The sequence below is a fragment of the Haliotis asinina genome, chromosome 14 (genome assembly GCF_037392515.1).
Source record: "Haliotis asinina isolate JCU_RB_2024 chromosome 14, JCU_Hal_asi_v2, whole genome shotgun sequence".
Taxonomy (NCBI): Eukaryota; Metazoa; Mollusca; class Gastropoda; order Lepetellida; family Haliotidae; genus Haliotis; species Haliotis asinina.
Window position 1 is genome coordinate 17,354,509 of NC_090293.1, and position 19,514 is coordinate 17,374,022.

General features: G+C 39.1%; 1 protein-coding gene and 1 pseudogene across 1 annotated transcript; both read left to right on the forward strand.

Annotated features, from left to right (window-relative positions):
• The first annotated feature begins 4,392 nt into the window (after positions 1-4,392).
• LOC137260676 (uncharacterized) lies at positions 4,393-9,012 on the forward strand (annotated as a pseudogene).
• Positions 9,013-10,720: 1,708 nt separating this feature from the next.
• LOC137260677 (glycine N-acyltransferase-like protein 3) lies at positions 10,721-12,925 on the forward strand. Its single transcript, XM_067798271.1, has 5 exons — positions 10,721-10,795; positions 10,981-11,097; positions 11,393-11,495; positions 11,794-11,911; positions 12,422-12,925. The coding sequence occupies exons 1-5, from the start codon at positions 10,721-10,723 to the stop codon at positions 12,825-12,827; spliced, it is 819 nt and encodes a 272-aa protein (XP_067654372.1). The 3' UTR covers positions 12,828-12,925.
• Positions 12,926-19,514: the final 6,589 nt, after the last annotated feature.

Sequence of the window (19,514 nt, forward strand, 5' to 3'; positions counted from 1 at the left end):
AAGATCACGTGATCGACTGCACGTGCACAACCTGATTTGGCACTAACGTCATTTGCACGACGAATGGATGGGGTTGAGTGGGGGGTTTACTAATGTTTTCCTAGAGTCGAAAGATAGTGATCCCATTTCAGATACATACATGTATCATCAGAGAAAAAATATTCATAATTTTTAAAAATTACATTTTGTGAAGTTTCTTTTTTGACTCAGTATATATTCAAATCACAATTAGCCTTTTTATGATTATTTGGACTTTCACTTCATTTACTTTTAATACGCACGTGCTACGATCAAATGGGGGCATCACGTGCGGTACGTATACCAGTCATTAAACAATCATCAGGTGCCAGTAGACTATCCTTACAGATCCTCTAGTAAAACATCCTGATGTACTGAAAAAGTCCCTCAATCAGAATGTAATTCAGCACATCAACGTCAAAGGTCACATGCAACCAAAAGATCAAACATAATTAAAATGCAATTATCAATTATTCATAACATATAATATACATTGCTGCTTGTAAAAAATAAAATAAACAAAATTATAAGCGTACAATCACGATTCAAAAGTGCAATATTTTGTACTTGGGCTGACTTGGGCCGAAAGGTATCAGAATCTGCAAAATTGTATTTTACGTTGCATGTGACCTTTAAATTCAACGTCTGTTGGAATCAGTGAGGACGTTTCTGCAGTTCTTGAAGGGTGAAGATGTTGACAGTGGGATCGGATATGAGATTTCTTACCATAACCTGACAACAGAAAACACATCCTAACGTGGTATGACCACAACTATCATCATAGTGTCTAATTTAGCTCAGCCATCGTCCAAATATTTCTCAAAACCAATTAATATGTAGCCAAGCCATATATCATTTATTTGTTATCATGTAATCTGCATTCTCAATCTTTATAACTACCGCAGTGTACATTGCCTCGTCAGCTAGTCACTGTACATGTATATGACATTTATGGCCTTTATTGGTCATCCTCCTTGACTGTGTCTGTCATCACATCAACTGTACAAGGAAGTGCGAGTGTTTCTCTGTCTATTGTTGAGTCCCTCTCTGTCCATTGTTGTCAATATATACACTCAAGACTTATGTTATTGTCTAAATAAAAGTACAAATGTACGTGATAACTAGTTCACATGTAAAAAGACAAGTTTTTGTACCCTGATTAAATTAAATATGTTAATGTAATTTGAAGACATTTTTCCCCAGTTGATGTATTCTGTGCAGATGATTATAGACATCCTCAATTCAAGAATCAGGGAAGAGGTGGAAAAAATGGAAGAACTTGAAGAAGTCATCTAAGAAGACTTATAGCATGTTCAGGCAGCAAACCGTTGCTTCTGTTAACCCCTAGATGCCAATGTTTTTTCATGCGCACATTTTTATGAGGTCTGAAAAGTGAAATTTGTACGAGAATTACGCTCGCGTGTACTGGATCTGCGTACAGCTATGGTATTACAGAGGAATGTAGATATCTAATCTCCTATCCGTGGGTATAAACATAACTGAGACTGTTGTTCAAAACTTTTGCATGCGTTAAAACAGTCAATTTCTCCGTTTTATCGTGCACAGCACTCAGCACTCTTCACGAAAATTGTGAGCGAAGAAAATACAGCCTGATGTCTGAACGACATAAGTGTATATGAAATGGATTTAAGCACTAATGCACAACGTTATACGCTCAGCATTTAAAATGGACCGCAATAAATGTCAAAAATCGATTTTCTTCTGACATCAAACGTCGTCATGCGCGTATAAAGATAAGGGGACATAACTCCATTATGCTTTAGATTAGGTCAATATAAAATCCGATCACATGGAGAGAATTTGCTGTGGATACAGACAGTATATTTTCGTTGTTTTGTTCACAGTGACCTACACTATTCCAATACAAAGTTCCGCAATGTGAGCCGATACCGTTTGGTAGATTCACAATTTATAAGAAAGATGCCAAGGTACAACATGCAATTTGGATGGACCTATCCGATACATAATTTGGTTCTTAGATTTCCATATTCTTCTGTTTTTGCAGATATGTTTTGACTAATTTTGCATCATTTTTAACGGAGTAATAGCTATATCTTCAAAAGTATTGAAATTACCGAACAACATTTCAATCGACGTCATGGCATGTTTTGTGCATTTTGTGACGTCGGAAAAAGACGACACTGGTTTGCTGACTAGCATATATCTAACTTAATTTCGACACAATGTGTAAAAAGTCTCGGCTTCTATGTCAGAATTCAACACATTTTAGACAAAACATAAAATGAATGATTTATACCACTGAAATATTGTCCTGAATATATCAACAGTTACATCATTTTTCTACGTATCTTATTATGAGCAACGCGCGCACATGTTTAGCTTCAATTCAGCATTGAAAAACAATCAGTCATGTATTTCACAACACCTAAATATTAATTTAATATTCATTTAGGATATAAACTTTTCTTCTTATGATTATGTAATTATTTCACTTCATACGTATACAATGAAAGGTACAAAGCCATCGCCTTTTAAGTATGGAACTAGTAAAATATGGGCGTTTGTCCAAAATACGACATGGCCTGGTTTATATATTTCTTGAACAATTTTCGTAAAACTATTGCTAGATATCCTGCCATCACAATATGTTTTAATCGAAATTGAATTGAGTGTGTTGTGGAAAACAATGAGAATGAATCATAAATGCTTTTGACAAACTCACATCTTGTCAATCAATTTTCATAATTGTTTTGTCTATAAGAACGGCACAAACTAATTCAGTGAACAAGAAAATTCCTTTAAATATGTTTGCCTATACATTTCATAAAATGTATAAATCACTTTCATTAATATTATCAGTTTTACTTATACGGCTGAATTAAATCGCCGTATATTAACTTGTTCATATGAAACTGCTATACTCCCAACGTAATGAATTTTGTACATCACAGGAACTAAAGCACATGTTGCAGTAATGGTAACGTGTGATCTTCTAACACTTGTGTAGAGGCTAGAATATGGTAAAGTACACTTACTGAGTCAATTTCCCATGTAAATATTATTCAAACAATCAAAAGCTTCCAAAGAATAAAACCGCACACCCTATATCCACGTATGATATGATGTTGAACAAATATGTATGTAGATAAGGAACTTAATTTCATGAAAAATATCTGAATAACACGCAAAATATACATCACAATAGTGAAAGTGTAATCGGAATGATATGGCCATTGTGTTTACTCTTCTTCAACCGACCTTCACCTCAAAGAAATCGCCTAAAATGTGTAATGTGACATCACCGCCGATAACCGATTCCTTTCAAAATGGCGGCTTCGCTGACAAGGATACACAGGATTTTGCGAAGACTCTTCACTTGATTCAGGGATCGTTTGTACAGAAATATGAGATGTATGTAATCAGAATGATTCTGACTTTCAGGGTTCGGTTTAATGTTCTTATCGTTTACATTGTAAATAACAGAGGAACCCAGAAATGTAGATAAGTGCCATTGTCGTTCTGCGTGATTTTGCGTTAGGTATGGCGTCACACTGCACGGAAAGTTTGACGGTTTCTAGTGAATTATCAAAGATTGATTTGTATCCAGTTGTAATTTGCTGCTACGATACCCAGCCCCTGAATATTAACGTATTGAGCCATTGTAAGCACACGAACGCTGTCTTTCAAGCACAGCATACGTTTTCATACCCAGTATCTTTCGCTTCGTTTTGTCAAGACACTTGGTATTGGTGACAAACACCATTTGTATTTTGATTTTGAGATATATGGGGAATTCAATAATGCATTTGTCGCAGCTGATTAAGAAATATACGTGATGTACTATAGGCGTCTCGATACAGGCCATCTCGAAACGTGAGTTTGTAAACACTATCCAATATGGATATGAAAGCGTGCGATTTCGGTGTGAAACATGGCGACATGCTATGCAAAATCGCGATTCAATCAGTTTTCTGATTCATTATCAGTGTTTTCGATAATACAATCAATTCAAATTCGATTAAACATATTGTGATGGCAGGATATCTAACACAAACACTATTTATACGAAAATTGTTTATAAATATATAAACCAGGTCATGTCTAAGTTGGACAAACCTTCGTCCATATTTTAACAGTTCCATACTAAAAAAGCGATTCTTTCTGTACATTTCATTGCTGAGAAATACATACTGTTACAAGAGTGTATTTTCTGTAAATTGTATTATTGATTAAGTAATAATTATTATTGGGTCACAACGTTTAGTGTTTGAATGATTAATATGGGTCACATGTGTGTGTGTTTGCACGCATGCGTGCGTGTGTGTGTGCGTGTGTGTGTGTGTATGTGTGTGTGTGTTATATTTTTCTTACACAGCATAAACTTTTCAATCAATGGAAGATAAAGTGGCACTGACAAAGGCTCTGAAATTCCATCTGGACAAATGGTTTATAACCTATGGCGGCCAACAGCTGAAGTACATGGAGCCACTTGTGACCCTGTGCGCTACTGAAGAGGAAGCAAGCACTCAGAGGACTTCTACACAACCTGGACTGGTCCAAGAGGAGACGATTTGAATGTAAGGCATATAACCATATCGTTTTCCATTTCTATTCACTGAGGATTTTGGGATCGTTGTGTATTCAATATATTTCCTACATTATTATTTCGTTTGTTTGTTTGTTCAACACCACACTCAGCACTATTCCAACCATATACCGCGGTCTGTAAACGCTAGTCTGAACCAGACTACACAGAGATCAACAGCATGAACATCAATCCGTTTATGGGACATGAAGTTTTGTCCTGATAAACCTTCAAATTTTACATGTTATGAAAGAGAGATTATGAATGTAAAGGGGTAGGAAAATAAATTCAGAATAGTGATATTGCGTTTAATTTGTCTTTTTGTATACTAAGGGAAAATGTTTTGTTGGGGTTTTTTTCGCATGGAATTGTTCGTTTGATAATCTTGAGAATGAATGTTTGGATTGGTACACGGGAAACGGTGTGTTAAAACGCAACAAATTTTGAACATTGTTTGAATTGCACTTTGACATGTTCATTTGGAAAGACCAGACATGTCGATGCTAGTCGTTTCCAGTCAGTACACTCTTAAGAAGTGCAGATGCCAGAATAATTCGGTGAAACGCCTCGGGGTTAAAATGACACATGGTGAGTCATGTGTCTGCTTCATTTTTCAGGGTGGCGTTGCTTGTTCATTCAACGTCCACAAAAACATCATTTGGCACTTTCGAAGAAAACAAACATCTCCGCAGTGGCCTCCCACTGGTATCAAGACCATGTCAAGGCCCGATGGATTCGAACCGTCAAGGTCCCGGGGTAGAACAGGCCTTGAGCAACCCATGCTTGCCATAAAATGCAACTATACTTGTCGTAAAAGGCGACTAACGGGGACGGGTGCTCAGACTTGCTGACTTGGTTGACACATGTCATCGGTTCCCAATGGCGCAGATCGATGCTGATGTTGTTGATCACTGGATTGTCTGGTCCAGACTCTATTATTTACAGACCGCCACATATTGGGATCACGTGTGCGGAGAAGACCTCTCTTCGATGAGTCACGTTTCCTTCGTCAACGAACTGACAACAGGAAGCCAGTTCAAAGGCGCACATGTGAACGTCACATCCGGCCATATATCATACATGTATGGTTCTGAAATCTGGGGTTTCTCACCAAAGAGGCCAAATGTTCATGACAAGTTTCATAAGCAAATACTTCACCTCTGTTACTATTCCAATTATCACTGCAGGGGTCGCTATTCTTTAACGGTTAATACTTAATATAACGCTGTGAAATACTGGTCTAGATTAACAGGTCAAGGCAAGACGTATAAAGTAGATTAACAGGTCAAGGCAAGACGTATAAAGTAGATTAACAGGTCAAGGCAAGACGTATAAAGTAGATTAACAGGTCAAGGCAAGACGTATAAAGTAGATTAACAGGTCAAGGCAAGACGTATAAAGTAGATTAACAGGTCAAGGCAAGACGTATAAAGTAGATTAACAGGTCAAGGCAAGACGTATAAAGTAGATTAACAGGTCAAGGCAAGACGTATAAAGTAGATTAACAGGTCAAGGCAAGACGTATAAAGTAGATTAACAGGTCAAGGCAAGACGTATAAAGTAGATTAACAGGTCAAGGCAAGACGTATAAAGTAGATTAACAGGTCAAGGCAAGACGTATAAAGTAGATTAACAGGTCAAGGCAAGACGTATAAAGTATATAAATATCAGTATCAGCTGAAAAGAATCTTGATTTGTTGGGCTTTGGGGATTAAGAAACTTCTCTTCAGCTATGGCTTTGGAAATGTTTGGGTTGATCGCCAAATTAGCAGTGTAACCATTTTCCTAATCCAGTCTAAGCGCAGGGGTGTATAAATATGATGATCAATGGCCTCAGATCTTGAACATATACTAAAGTGGACGTTTTCAGACAGATAAAAATAACAGTGTCAGAAGAATATTGCATTAATGCTATAAATGTGAAGGTATATCGTATTGCCCTTTGTAGATTTCGCTGCTCTGATTATATGTTACTGATTGAACATGTAAAACGTTTAAATCTTGCTCGCAGAGAGCTTCTATGCCCCTTGCGTGTTTTTCCTGTTAGAGAAACCCGAATACCATTTTGCCTTGAATGTCCGTCCCATTAAGATCATCTTTCATACCACGTTTTCAGTATGTATATCCTTCTGAAAAAAATTAGCCCAACTGTTTACCTCTCAAAATATACAACAAACAAAAAGCATGGGAACACCCTAAAAGTTGATATTCACATAAACTTAAACGTGGTGAAGTCATGTATACTGTTATGGTAAATGGAACATTTTGTGTGCCTAATGGACACTTTAAACGACATGTCAGAACATACAGTGAAGCAACTGATTTAATACTCGTTGAATTTGAGTGAAATGATACTTTGTTAAAAACTGCAAAAAACAAGGGTATTTAAACACACCATCACCATATTTAATTCAAACGTGCAAACACAAAAGCCTAGTGCATGTGGAAGATAGACTTGCAATAATGTTGCTATAAACAGCTTTGCTCAATATATACTTTTAACTATGAAAAAAAGTACGAAATATTTTACATCGGGGTGATCTCTGTATGCAATTACACGGCTGTATCCATGCAGGCACCTGCATGGGACTTCCTGTCATATCTTAAATCTCCTGATGTGCATTCGTATAGTGGTCCGGTGGCCTATCGAAGAGGATCGTTTTGCGGGTGGTGGCGTCATGATTTGGGGTGCCGTAACTGTTTGACTGGGATACCATTTTTGGCAGAGAGAGCCCATGGAGTATCGTTTAAACACAATAACCCAGGCCACACGCTACTTGAGTTGTACAGTGATATGTTACACAGAATCATTGTAATGCGATACCATGGACCGGAAGATCCCATGCATGGTGTTCATTGTCATAAAAAATACCTTCTTTCCGGTTGTCCAGCCCAACGACAGATCAAGCTGCAAGGATGAACTCCAAGTGGCGAAATGTAGAGTACGACGGATATAAATAGACATGATTCCTTGGATATAAAATGATCTTCCCCAGGATTTTCACCAACCTTAAATGGCCTCAATGGTGGGAAGGTGCCATACCTGGTCAATACAAAAGCTAGGCACATACTCGCTCACGACCACGTGAACTTCTTGTGACGCTCTTTCTCTCACCTCTTGTTTTGTGGCTCATTTGCACATTTCATGTAATATGAATTTCATTCGCGAAAATCTTGAGGCAAAATGAAATGATGTGTTTTTACACTAACGGGTATACATCCGGCCTCTTACATGAATTCTGCTTTCTTTTTATCAGGTCTGGACCGACGTCTAGTGCCGGTTCTGTCAGAAGTGATTCAACACTACCGGGTACCCACCACTCACCACAAAGACCTTACGTTACTGAATGTAGATTTATCATACCTTTTGTTTGTAACCGTGACATGGTAAATGGAGCTTCTGTCTTAAGACACAATACTGTCCACGTTAAAATTCCATAGGTCTTTACATTTAGACAGTAAACTAAGTTCTATAACGAACACGAACGAACTTACAACGAAATGTTATTACAAACTGTTACATAGCTATGCTCTACTTGATGCATATCTTAATTTGAAGTGAAATGGTTTCCCTTTCAGCTTACTACATCTAGATACGGCCAAACTTTTGTTCATCTTTGATGTGTCGATATAACTGTTGTCCCGAAGTAAAGCTTGGACCCTGCATGTCCCTTGTATTGGCCATGTCGATAAGTGCGAGATGAATCGGATAACTCGAATGGCCCCTTCATTATGAACGTATTTTACTATATCTGGATACCGTCAAAAGCCGTTTTGTTCATCTTTAATGTGTCCATATTACTGTTGTCCTGTAGTAACAGATTGCATATCTCTTTTTTATCGATTGTGTTTAAAGGACCTAAAAACGTTACTCGGAGTTATACATGACGATCGTCATTGTTCTCATAGGCCAATTCCTGAGGGTTGCACCATGTCCAGTCTAACGACACACCAAGCTAATCTTGTGAATTCCAACTGGGCACTACGTGCCCAAAGCCCACATCAAGCACTTAATAACTACACTTCCGTCCACGTGTCTGTACAACCGGCAGGGGGCGCTGCTGGGAAACGCCCTCACCTATCATTACAGATGTCTTGTGGTGATATATGTGCTGAAAGACCACCGAGGCAATGGGTACGGAAAGGTTGTCATGTCCCATCTCGCTCTCAAACATCTCCAATAAAGGGAGAGGGGTTTGTCATCGGGTTTGAGGTCATTCCAGATACGTCATTTGATTGGATATTTTGTGATGAACATAACGTATCTCTCTGTCTGCTTCTCAAACATTACAGACTACACGTATGTACATCGTCAAATAAAGACATACTACATTCAAACGGCTTATCTCTTTGTTAGGAAAGACTCTCGATTATCGGACAGAACATATTTCAAAAAAGCTGTGGAAATTGTAGGAAGGAACCAGTGACAATGAGTGATGACACCGGTTTCTAGCGAATAGGGTCATTATATATCATAATGTCGTGATGATACAATTGATAAAGTACTGTTAAAAAAAAAAGAAACTTCACAAAATGTAATTTTTAAAAATAATGAACAATTTTTCTCTGATGATACCTCTATATATCCGAAATGGGATCCCTATGTTTCGACTGTCCCACTCAAACTCATTCATTCAAATGAGCGCCAAATCAGGTTTTGCTCGTGCAGTCGATCTTCTCATCGAAGTTATCTTCATTTCAGTTGTTTGTATTTGCCTCAAGAATAAAAAAACACTTTTAAGCCACAGTTCTAACGGCACTTTAAATGCCACGATTGTTAAATGTGCAACGCGAACGTGCCGTTGGCATGTTGCAAGCGGGAAGATCAGCTGTTGACGTCGCAAGATCAATGGGACGCATCCGTCGTACTGTGTATGACTTGCGAGGTCGTCTACAACAAACTGGAACCACTTCTGATCGCCCAAGGTCGGGTGGTCCACGTGTGACGTCACGAGCAGAAGACCGTCAAATCGTCCTGCGTCACCTACGTGACAGATTTCTGCCGGCTACACGAACCACGGCTGAAATGTTTAGAGGTCGGCTGTCATCACAGACCATTCGAAATCGATTGCGGGCTGCCAATCTCCATTCGAATTTTTATTCGTGCGACTCGACATTCTGTATACCCTTATGGAACTGATTGTGGCACAGTCAGTGTATCGAGTACATCACACAGATCTCAGCAATGCAATAATAACAATTTAACCATCTTACAATCTCTTGTTCTTTTATAGTGCCTTGAAGAAAGAATGTGAAGTTTCTTTTTTGACTCAGTGTAGAAGGAAAACAGTTCTTTTAGGCTGTAAACCTGTATCCCTGAAATGTACGCAATTGCAAATGACATATGTCGGCTACTGGGCGTTCACTGGGATGCGTAAAAGGACATCCAGAAAAACATTTTGCTAGTAAAATAGGGCAAAACTCAGAAAAAATACGAATACCTGCAGAAATCAGTAGATCAGACTACAGGTGGCACTTTGTCGACTCGCTTGTATATTGAGCATATGTACGTGAGAAACATGAAATAATTCGTTTCGTGCCATCTAGAGCATAATTCATGGCATAGCGTATAAGCGTTTAGCAGCAAACCATAGGCCAATCGACGGGGGCGCATGGGTGAATTGGTAAAATAGGCTACATCTAGGATACATATCTATATATGCCATAGTACATTTGCACACGTCTCTACATTTCACCGCTGTTACATTTGACTACTTACTAAATGGCATTGTGTGTACACGCCTCGGTAGTCTGTGTCCCAGATACCGGAAAATATGTTCCAGGATTAAACAAACTTAATCTAGAGTTATTTGGCGTGCTTATGGTGCCTCAGCTCCGTCTTCTGCTCTGAGCTCATTTTGGATTGTATGTACTTTATCTGCAGATACTTGTGTGTCGTCAACAACGGGTATCGCTCAGTGATATACCTTACATGAATATCATACTAGGAAAACGTACTAGGAAATATGAAACAGTGTCACCGATCAAGGTAATACATAATGTCCCATAAACTCCCAGTGTGAGCCAATGAACAGAGAAAGATGAGGACAACGTAACAGCATGTACATCTGTAAATAAGGAGGGATACCTCACACATGAAGGGGAACCTAGTCACTCAAGATCACTCAAAACAGAATGGCGGTCAAACTCGATGAAGCTCAGCTGGTACAAATGCTGGAGATATTCAAGACATCTCACACGTGGATTAAGGTGACACTGTTTTATTACCTCACCCCGTCATAGAGCTTTGCAGGATCTGTCGTCAGTATCAATTCCTAACAACTGGGACAGATTCTATAACATAAACAAGTCTTCGTCACAGAAGTCGATACCGAGAGTGAGTATGGTTTATGCAGAGAAGATGATTGGGGTCTTTTGTCCCGTTCTCATTTCAGATTGTGGGAGAAGTGGAAGCCGCACTGGAGCACCGTATAACTGATAATGAATTCCTTGTTGACAGATGGTCAGATTGCAGAGCAATGGTTGTTCGGGCGAAGGGGGATGATTTACAGGTATTTCACGTTTCTGACAGTATAAACAAAATATTTAATTCTAACATGGTGAAACTATCATATTTCAATCCAGGACTGCTCCCCCACCCTTCCGAGGTGCGTGTGCAGCTACAATAAATAATTTCAATACATATATTCCACAAATATCTCCCACGTGATGATTGATGATGGAGCGGTTATATTGCTACGGTGCTACAGGAACCTTCCTATATATAAATTCAAACTAAACCAGTTGTGACAAATGCTCTGACATTTCCATTGGGATAAATGGTCTATAACTTATGACGGCCGACAGCTGAAATACCTGGAGCCGCTTGTGACCCTGTACGCTACTGACGAGGAAGCACTGAGAGGACTTCTACACAATCTGGACTGGTCCAAGGTGAAACGATTTGAATGTAAGGCGTAAAACCATATCGTTTCTTTATATTTCACTTCTTTGGGAGCCATGCTTGTTGCCAGAAGAGGCGACTAACGGGCTCGGCTGGCCAAGTTGGCTGACTTTGCCTGACACAGGTCATCGTATCTCATTTCGGTGCTTTTGATCACTTGATTGTCCGGTAACAAAGTAACAAACAAACACTTGACGAGTTCGGGATAGGAAATCTTCAAGCAAAGTGAACAGAGCGATCTCGATTATTGCACTTTTGTAGTGACGTCCATTCATCCGACCTCTTACTGCTTTCTCTGTGTCAGGTGTGGACCGACGTCTTGTGCCAGTTCTGTCAGAAGTGATTCAGATCTACCGGGTACCCACCTCTCTCTACAAAGACCTTACGTTACTGAGGGTCACGCAAGATACGCTGAAAGTCAGGTACATTTATACCCCCGATCTCCTGAACGTGGTAGGCGTACAAGAACCTGCTTGATTAAAACAAACACTCTCAAAATATATTGTTCATCGCCATGATATATCAAAGGCTTAATTACTATCCATCATATGCTAAATGGTGAATCTGTCGTCATACTCAAGTTTTGAGATTGTCATCAATACAATTCAACATTTCTTAAAATTTAAGTCTATTATTAATTACGTCCTATAACGAACACGATTATGACAAAATGTCAGATATTACCAATTGTTTTATTGCTACTTCCACTTGCAGTACATATATTGTAATCGAACTATGGCTATAACGAGCTAAACGAAGTTTACTATATTCACATATGGACAAAACCGTTTTGTACATCTTTGATGTGTCCATATAACTGCTGTCTCGAGTTAAAAGCTTGGCCCCTGCATATCTCTTTTTATGTGTCATGGGTTCGAGATAAGTTGCGTAAATCGAAGTTTGCTCATACATGACAATCATTGTTCTCAAAGGCCTATCCCTGAGGGTTGTACCATGTCCAGTCTAACGACACACCAAGCTAATCTGGTGAATTCCAACTGGGTACTACGTAATGGAGACATGTCCGTAGCCTACATCAAACACTTAATAACTACACTTCCGTCCACGTGTCTGTACAACCGGGAGGGGGCGCTGCTGGGATACGCCCTCACCTATCACTACGGGTGTCTGGGGGTGTTGTACGTGCTGGAAGAACACCGAGGCAATGGGTACGGAAAGGTTGTCATGTCCCATCTCGCTCTCAAACACCTGCAGATAAAGAAAGAGGCGTTTGTCATGATAGAACGTGTTAACCCAGTGTCTATCAAGATGCATGAAGCCATCGGGTTTGAGAGTATTCCAGATACGTCATTTGATTGGATATTTTGTGATGATTAAAATGAATATAAAGTATCTCTCAGTCCGCTTCTCAAATATTACATACTGTACCTATGTGTGACTGGACATCGTCAAATAAAGACATACTTACTTCAAAACGTCCTATCTCGTTCTTAATAAAGAATCTCTGTTACCGGATGGAACAAATTTCAAAACAGATATGGCAAGATTGTTTGCTTGTTTGCGGATTAACGCTAAACAATGACTGTGACCTGTTAGTGACTTAATACCGAGATGATGAAATGTGCCGACCAAGTTAGCGAGCCTGCCCTCACGATCTCGACCACACGATCCTGTTAGTCGCCTCTTTCGACAAGCATGTGTTGCTTTAATCTGTGTCACAGACTCCGCACAGCGTTATTTTGCCCACTGTCAAGCCTTTTCTGCAGTGCAAAAGGAAGTCTAGATTTCCTCAGGTTCATTTCTGGTCTCCCTGGGTCTCCATTTCAATTAAAATGGGTTTATTTGTTACTATTCAGAGACTAAGCCTAGTGTAGGGTTGATGAAGACCAGGATATGGCTACATGTTTTCTTTGATATGAGCGTAACCAAATATGCCACCATTTTTGTGTCATTAGACCAATGGTTCATTGTCGGTGTCAGGGTTACATGGTGGGTATACTAAGTGTATGCTGGATACACTGTTGACGTCTCTAAACCGATACCCCTCTAATGCGACATTCCCTGTTGGTCCCGAAATGTGTCCCTATATGACATCATAAAAGAAACTCCCTCTAATCCGATATCCCTCTCTTCCGAAACCTGACACCCAGAGTCAGTTTCAAAAACGTACTTTTAGTGCAAATTGACTCTCACTAAAACGACGTCGAAATTCCTCATGAAATTATAGTGTGTATTTAGCAACCAACACACTTGGGCGAGGGGCCTGCTAAGTCATAATAGGATTAAATGTAAATAGGTTCCTAATAACTTTTTTAATGGATTAATAATTTAAAATATTATCATATTATAAGAAAATATGTGATGATCAGTTACTCCAGTACAAGTCACCTTGGCCACCCTGCCTCCTTAGAGAGCAAACAAAGTGAAAATATCAACGTTTCTTTGTTAAGAATTTGCGAAATAAACCACATTTGTTGAATTTGAATTTTTGTTGACTTTTTATGTTGAATACTGTTTAGAATTTACCGTGACAAAAATTTAAGAAATCCCCTGTGAACCAGCAAAACAGAACAATGACAAGTCGTGTACGTTCAAATTATGTATTGTTATGCAACGAGAGCAAGGTATACAAAGTCACAAGTCAATATAACAATGCAGATTTCAGGTACAATTCAAGAGAGAAAAAGTCAGTTGGTCACAAAATACAATATAGCAAGCTCACCAAAGTCTTGGTGTGAGAGAGAATCAACTATGGCAGAATGTCAACACAGCGATCGGTGCGACAGCAGATACTGTAGGTCAGGCGTTGACGGGTTTTCAAGCATTGGCAGTGATGTGAATTAGTGTGAGTGTCGCCCTCAACACGGCAACCTGATTTTATATATATATACTAAGTCATTTCCTGAAAGTTCGGGCACAAACGAACATCGTCAACACTGTAGAATGCCCTCGAATAAGTCTCCCGGAAGCAGACATCGAAAACTAGGAGCAGATAAATTCCGAAAACCAGAATCCTAAAAGTGTTGACCTGATATGAAAACGAAATGTGACCCATCATAATTAATACTGAATTAATAACAAAATATACAGAAAATACACACTAACAATACATGCAGGTATGTGACATAGTATACTTGCACGAGACTAATTATTATTAGAAATAATTAATTATAGTTTAAACGATTGTACCCCATAATCCCTACATTACCTCTACACTCTAGTATCCCTAAAATCAGTTAAAATAACACACGGCAATGGCCTGTCAGGCATAATGGGCTGTCCCAAAGAGAGAACAATGCATAGACTATACAGACCAGGGGCTCCTTCACGAAGCAGCCTTTACTAAGGTTTACCTTATCTGACATTCTTTAACATTGCACTAAGGTTACCTTAGTGACTTACGATCACCTTTGTCAAAGGAGGCCCAGGAGAGCAGCTGGGCTACCTCTACTCCTTCAAGTCACGGTCCAGGACACGTGGATTGAAGTCATGGACGACTCTCCAGACGTCCCAAGAGCAGTCGACTTCGACAATTACATCATGACAACCTGGGTCGACGACACAGCACGATGTCTACTTCTCCGGTGGAACTACAGCCAGACAACTAGGCCAAGGACAATCAACAATATAGAAGGTTTCACAACCGACTGAACCGTGAAATTCCACACAGGTATCCGAACATTCACAGATTTGTAGAAATCATTCGGAGAGTTGAACATGGTGAGAGGGTGAAGATTTCACAAACAGACTTTGGTGCTACGACAAGAGGTAGACAAAAGAGCCAAAATGAAATAGACAAAATGAAATAAACTAAAATTAGCACTTATAAATTCGCCTGTTGTAAGTCGTCAGGTAACGAATTCCAAATTTTAATTGTGTCTGGTGGGAAAGATGCTTCATGTGTGTTTGTCCTATGGTTTACTGTTTTTAATTTGGGGATTGTTTCTGAGTTTGTATTGACTATTGTTACCAGTCTTTGGTACAAGTTCATATAAGTAGCTAGGGGTGAGAATCTTATTCTTATTAAAACAACAGCTTTGCTCATTCAAGCCCGTGCAATCTCTCATCTGGATTATTGCAACGCCCGTATTCTTGGGCTGCCCAAACGCCTCATCTTTAAACTTCAGAGAGTCCAGAATTCCGCCGTACGTCTAATCAAAAGAACCAGAAGATCAAAACATGTCACTCCAATCCTAAAGATCTCCACTGGCTCAAAGTAGAGGACAAAATCAAGTTTAAAGTTCTGACTCTGACACTCCGTGCTATCCACCGCGATGCTCCCCAAAACATTTCTGAACTCATCCAAGAATACAAACCTGAGAGAACTACGTTCCTGTATCCATCAGCTCATAATTATTTCGCGAGGGAAGTTTCGAAATCTCAGCCACCAAGATATGGAACTCTCTCCCATATGAAATAAGAAGTGCCCCTCAGACTGAATCATTCACATCACTACTGAAACCTCATTTGTTATTATAGTCTTTTGCTGTTAGACTATGTGTATTCCCAAGACAGTTCATTGCTTACAAGCGCTTTTGAGCAATTGATTATACTAGAAATCGGCGCTATACAAGAGTATATTTATCATTAACATTACCATCTGGCCCTGTCATTTATCAGATGATCATCTAGTGATGCATGTCATGAATCATGATGCTTTTAAACTTCTATGAATTAGGCCCATATACGAAAAATTCCAGCTGACAAACCTGATCTTGTCCTTTTTGATAAAGGCAATGGATTTATTTATGTCATTGAATTTGCTGTCCGTTTTGACAGCAATGTGATTGGCAAGAATCAGGAAAAGTATGCTACGAGGGGATGTCAATGAATTTAAGCATGGTAGAGAGAGTCTTGAAGATGACCCCCGTCCAGGTCGCCCAACAACAAGCACTAGTCATGAAAACATTGACAGAGAGCATAGACTTGTGCTGGAAAATAGTCGAATCACACTCCACGAGTTAGAGGAGACCACAGGCATTTCACACGGATCCATCGAGACAATTCTTCATGATCATCTCGTCATGTCTAAGGTGTGCGCACGATGGGTGCCAAGAATGCTTACAGATCAAATGAAGCAAACAAGGGTCACCATAAGCAACTCCATGCTAACCAGATACAACAAGAATCCAGAAGATTTTCACTTTAGGCTAGTAACCTGTGATGAAACCTGGATCCACCACTATGATCCTGAGAGCAAACAAGAATCCATGGAATGGAAACATGCCACTTCTCCAAAGACCAAAAAGCCTCCAGATCAGTGAATAAGGTAATGGCGACAGTCTTCTGGGATAGCAAAGGCGTCATCCACATAGATTACTTACCAAAAGGAAGGACAATGAATGGGGAATATTAAGTTAACTTGTTGAGGCAAGTGCGACAGTCAATCAAGGAGAAGCGCCGGGGCAAGATCAGACGTGGTATTCTTCTACATCAAGACAACAGCTCTTGCGTTGCAGCCGCTGCCGTCCAGGAATGTGGGTACGAAATCTTGCTGCAATCTTCTATGCAAGGCTCAAAACCTATTGACATCCCCTCGTAAATATGCGGACCTCGCCTTTGAAATGTTTCTCTTGCATCCCGAGTACACTGTCATCATGCTCCCCATTGTCCTCGGTGCTTTTGGTTTGGTACCTCCTGATCTCTTGGAGAGATTAGGGGTGTGCCTGGGTCCTCCACCGGGCGTACAGCCCTTCTGACAATCTGGGTGAAGCAGATGTCGGCTAATGGCTGCAGTGTTGGGGAGCCTTCATATCCTCCGGAAAGTTCTTGGTGGGTTCGACTAGGCAGTGTTTCCTGGGAGAAGTCCCATTCGCTGTATGGGCAGCGTGTAGATGGGGCGAGAGCCCTGAGCTGATGACGATAATAAAAGAAAACGTTAGCCCAAGAAATAAAACTAACAAACACCATAAACAAATACCACCAAACAAATCAAAACAGATGAATTACAGCAACGGTGAAACAGATTCATTCAGCCTGTGTAGATACAGGGAAAATGTCACATATCACTTCACATTACTCACTTTGACTGGCAGTGGGATTGCATTTTGTGAACAAACAACCATCAAACATACATATACATTTGAATTTGGAACTGTGAGAACTGTGGAAAAATTTTCACTAGCCGTGGAAAGGGTTAGACTTTTTTATATTAACTGTAAATAAGGTAAATCTATATGGTAGTTTGCTAACTGAAGATGAACAGGATGTGTTTTACGTCTCTTAAGCATACTCTAGTATCAAGAATAAATATATTAAGAAATATTATCGTAACTTTCTCACGACAATATTTTTTTATCTATTCTACAAAAAAATATGGATATGATAAAAATGTATGTTTATTCTTATATCATGTAAACAAGAAACACAAACTGTAAATACTGTAAAATGTGCTGATGTGTTACTTAGTAACTGAAAAAAAATGTTTGTGTATGTTTGTCGGAAAGAATTTGCAAAATTGGAAGAAATGATAGAAAAAATATCAAGAGCAAGTTTTTAAGGAAACAGAAATAAGTAGAAACCACGCGGTTTAAAATGCAACCAACTTCATTGAAATACATTTCAGTACGTTTTCCATATTCGGATATACACTAATCGTTCACAGTTTGTTTTACCATGCATTGATAGTTTTAATATGACAGCTTCGGCTTTTGAAGAGATAGGCAAGGTAGATACACGATAAAAAATATATAAAACTGTCTCAGATCACAATAAAACGGACATAAAAGTAAAATGAATTTCATTTTCAACAGCAGAATGACACAATGGGCACAACCTCTTTGATCTTTCAATAGACATTTTTCTTTCTTCGTTTATCATGAGATCTACCAATCTAAATTTTTACTGAATAAATAGAGACAAATAATACAGATAAGCATATTTCGGGTTGAGGAAGACGCTTACAGGTTTTATACAAGTCATAATTTTCTAGGGTGGAATGCCATTCTTGGTAAAACATATTTATTGATCGCTCACGAAAAAATTGTTTTATAATGAGTTTAACATCAACAGCTGCTTCATTTAACCATACAAGGCCGAATCCATGAGAAAACAATATATTATTTTCACATGAGATGCCCATGTCACTTTACCAATGCCATCTGTAAGTACAAGCATATTACATGTATAATTAAGTTTGTGGGTTCGGTGGTGGTACATCCCAAGAATATTTAACCAGCATTTCAAGCATCTTATCTGGGAGCTGATGTATAAAAGGTATCGGGCACATTTGCCACAGACCATGCAACTGGGTGTTCATGGGACAACGGTTAGAAATTTATTCAAGGAAAGAGATGTTGCTTTTGGGGACAGTCGTAACTTGGAATCCCCTCACTTCTGATCCATATACAGGATTGGCTGACTTTGGGCATCGGACAATTATAAAAATGCTTTCGAAGTGAAAGCTCCCATTTTTTGCGAGATAGTATTACATTAATATTGACCTATTTTGTTCGGAATGTTAACCCCGAGACACTTCTGTTGCATGTTCATCACATTGGTAAACTTTACTACAATATATGTAAACCACATTTGCCATCCAAAAATCATTTTTGATTCAGTGCCACGTGGCACCCTCTTCTGAAAATAACAATATTTGTTTATAGCAGTTCACTGATAAATTCCATTCTTTGGTGTAGCATTCCAAAATGTTAAATTGTTTTTGCAGCCCAACAGCAGAATCTGATTCCTCAGAAAAAAAACCCATTCAAATACAATTTTTTCCGTTAGCCACGTAAAATTCACATATAAAGCCAATGAAACAATACTGGACTTAGATACATCCTTGTCGTAGGTCGACTTGGCAGTCACAAAGAAGTCGTTTACATTATCACTACATCGTACACACGTTTGATATTTTAGCATATGGTCTGTAATATCGAGTTAATTTGTATTTGCCCCTGTAGACAAACAGTTCTTAAAGACCGTCATGTTTTATATAGATCAACAGAGTGAAAGACTTTTATTCAAAATCGACAAAAGCGACATACATTTTGAGTCTTCGACGTGACAGGTATATTTAGAGCGTTTTAAGTAATGTGTATATGGTCTAACGTTGAGCACTTT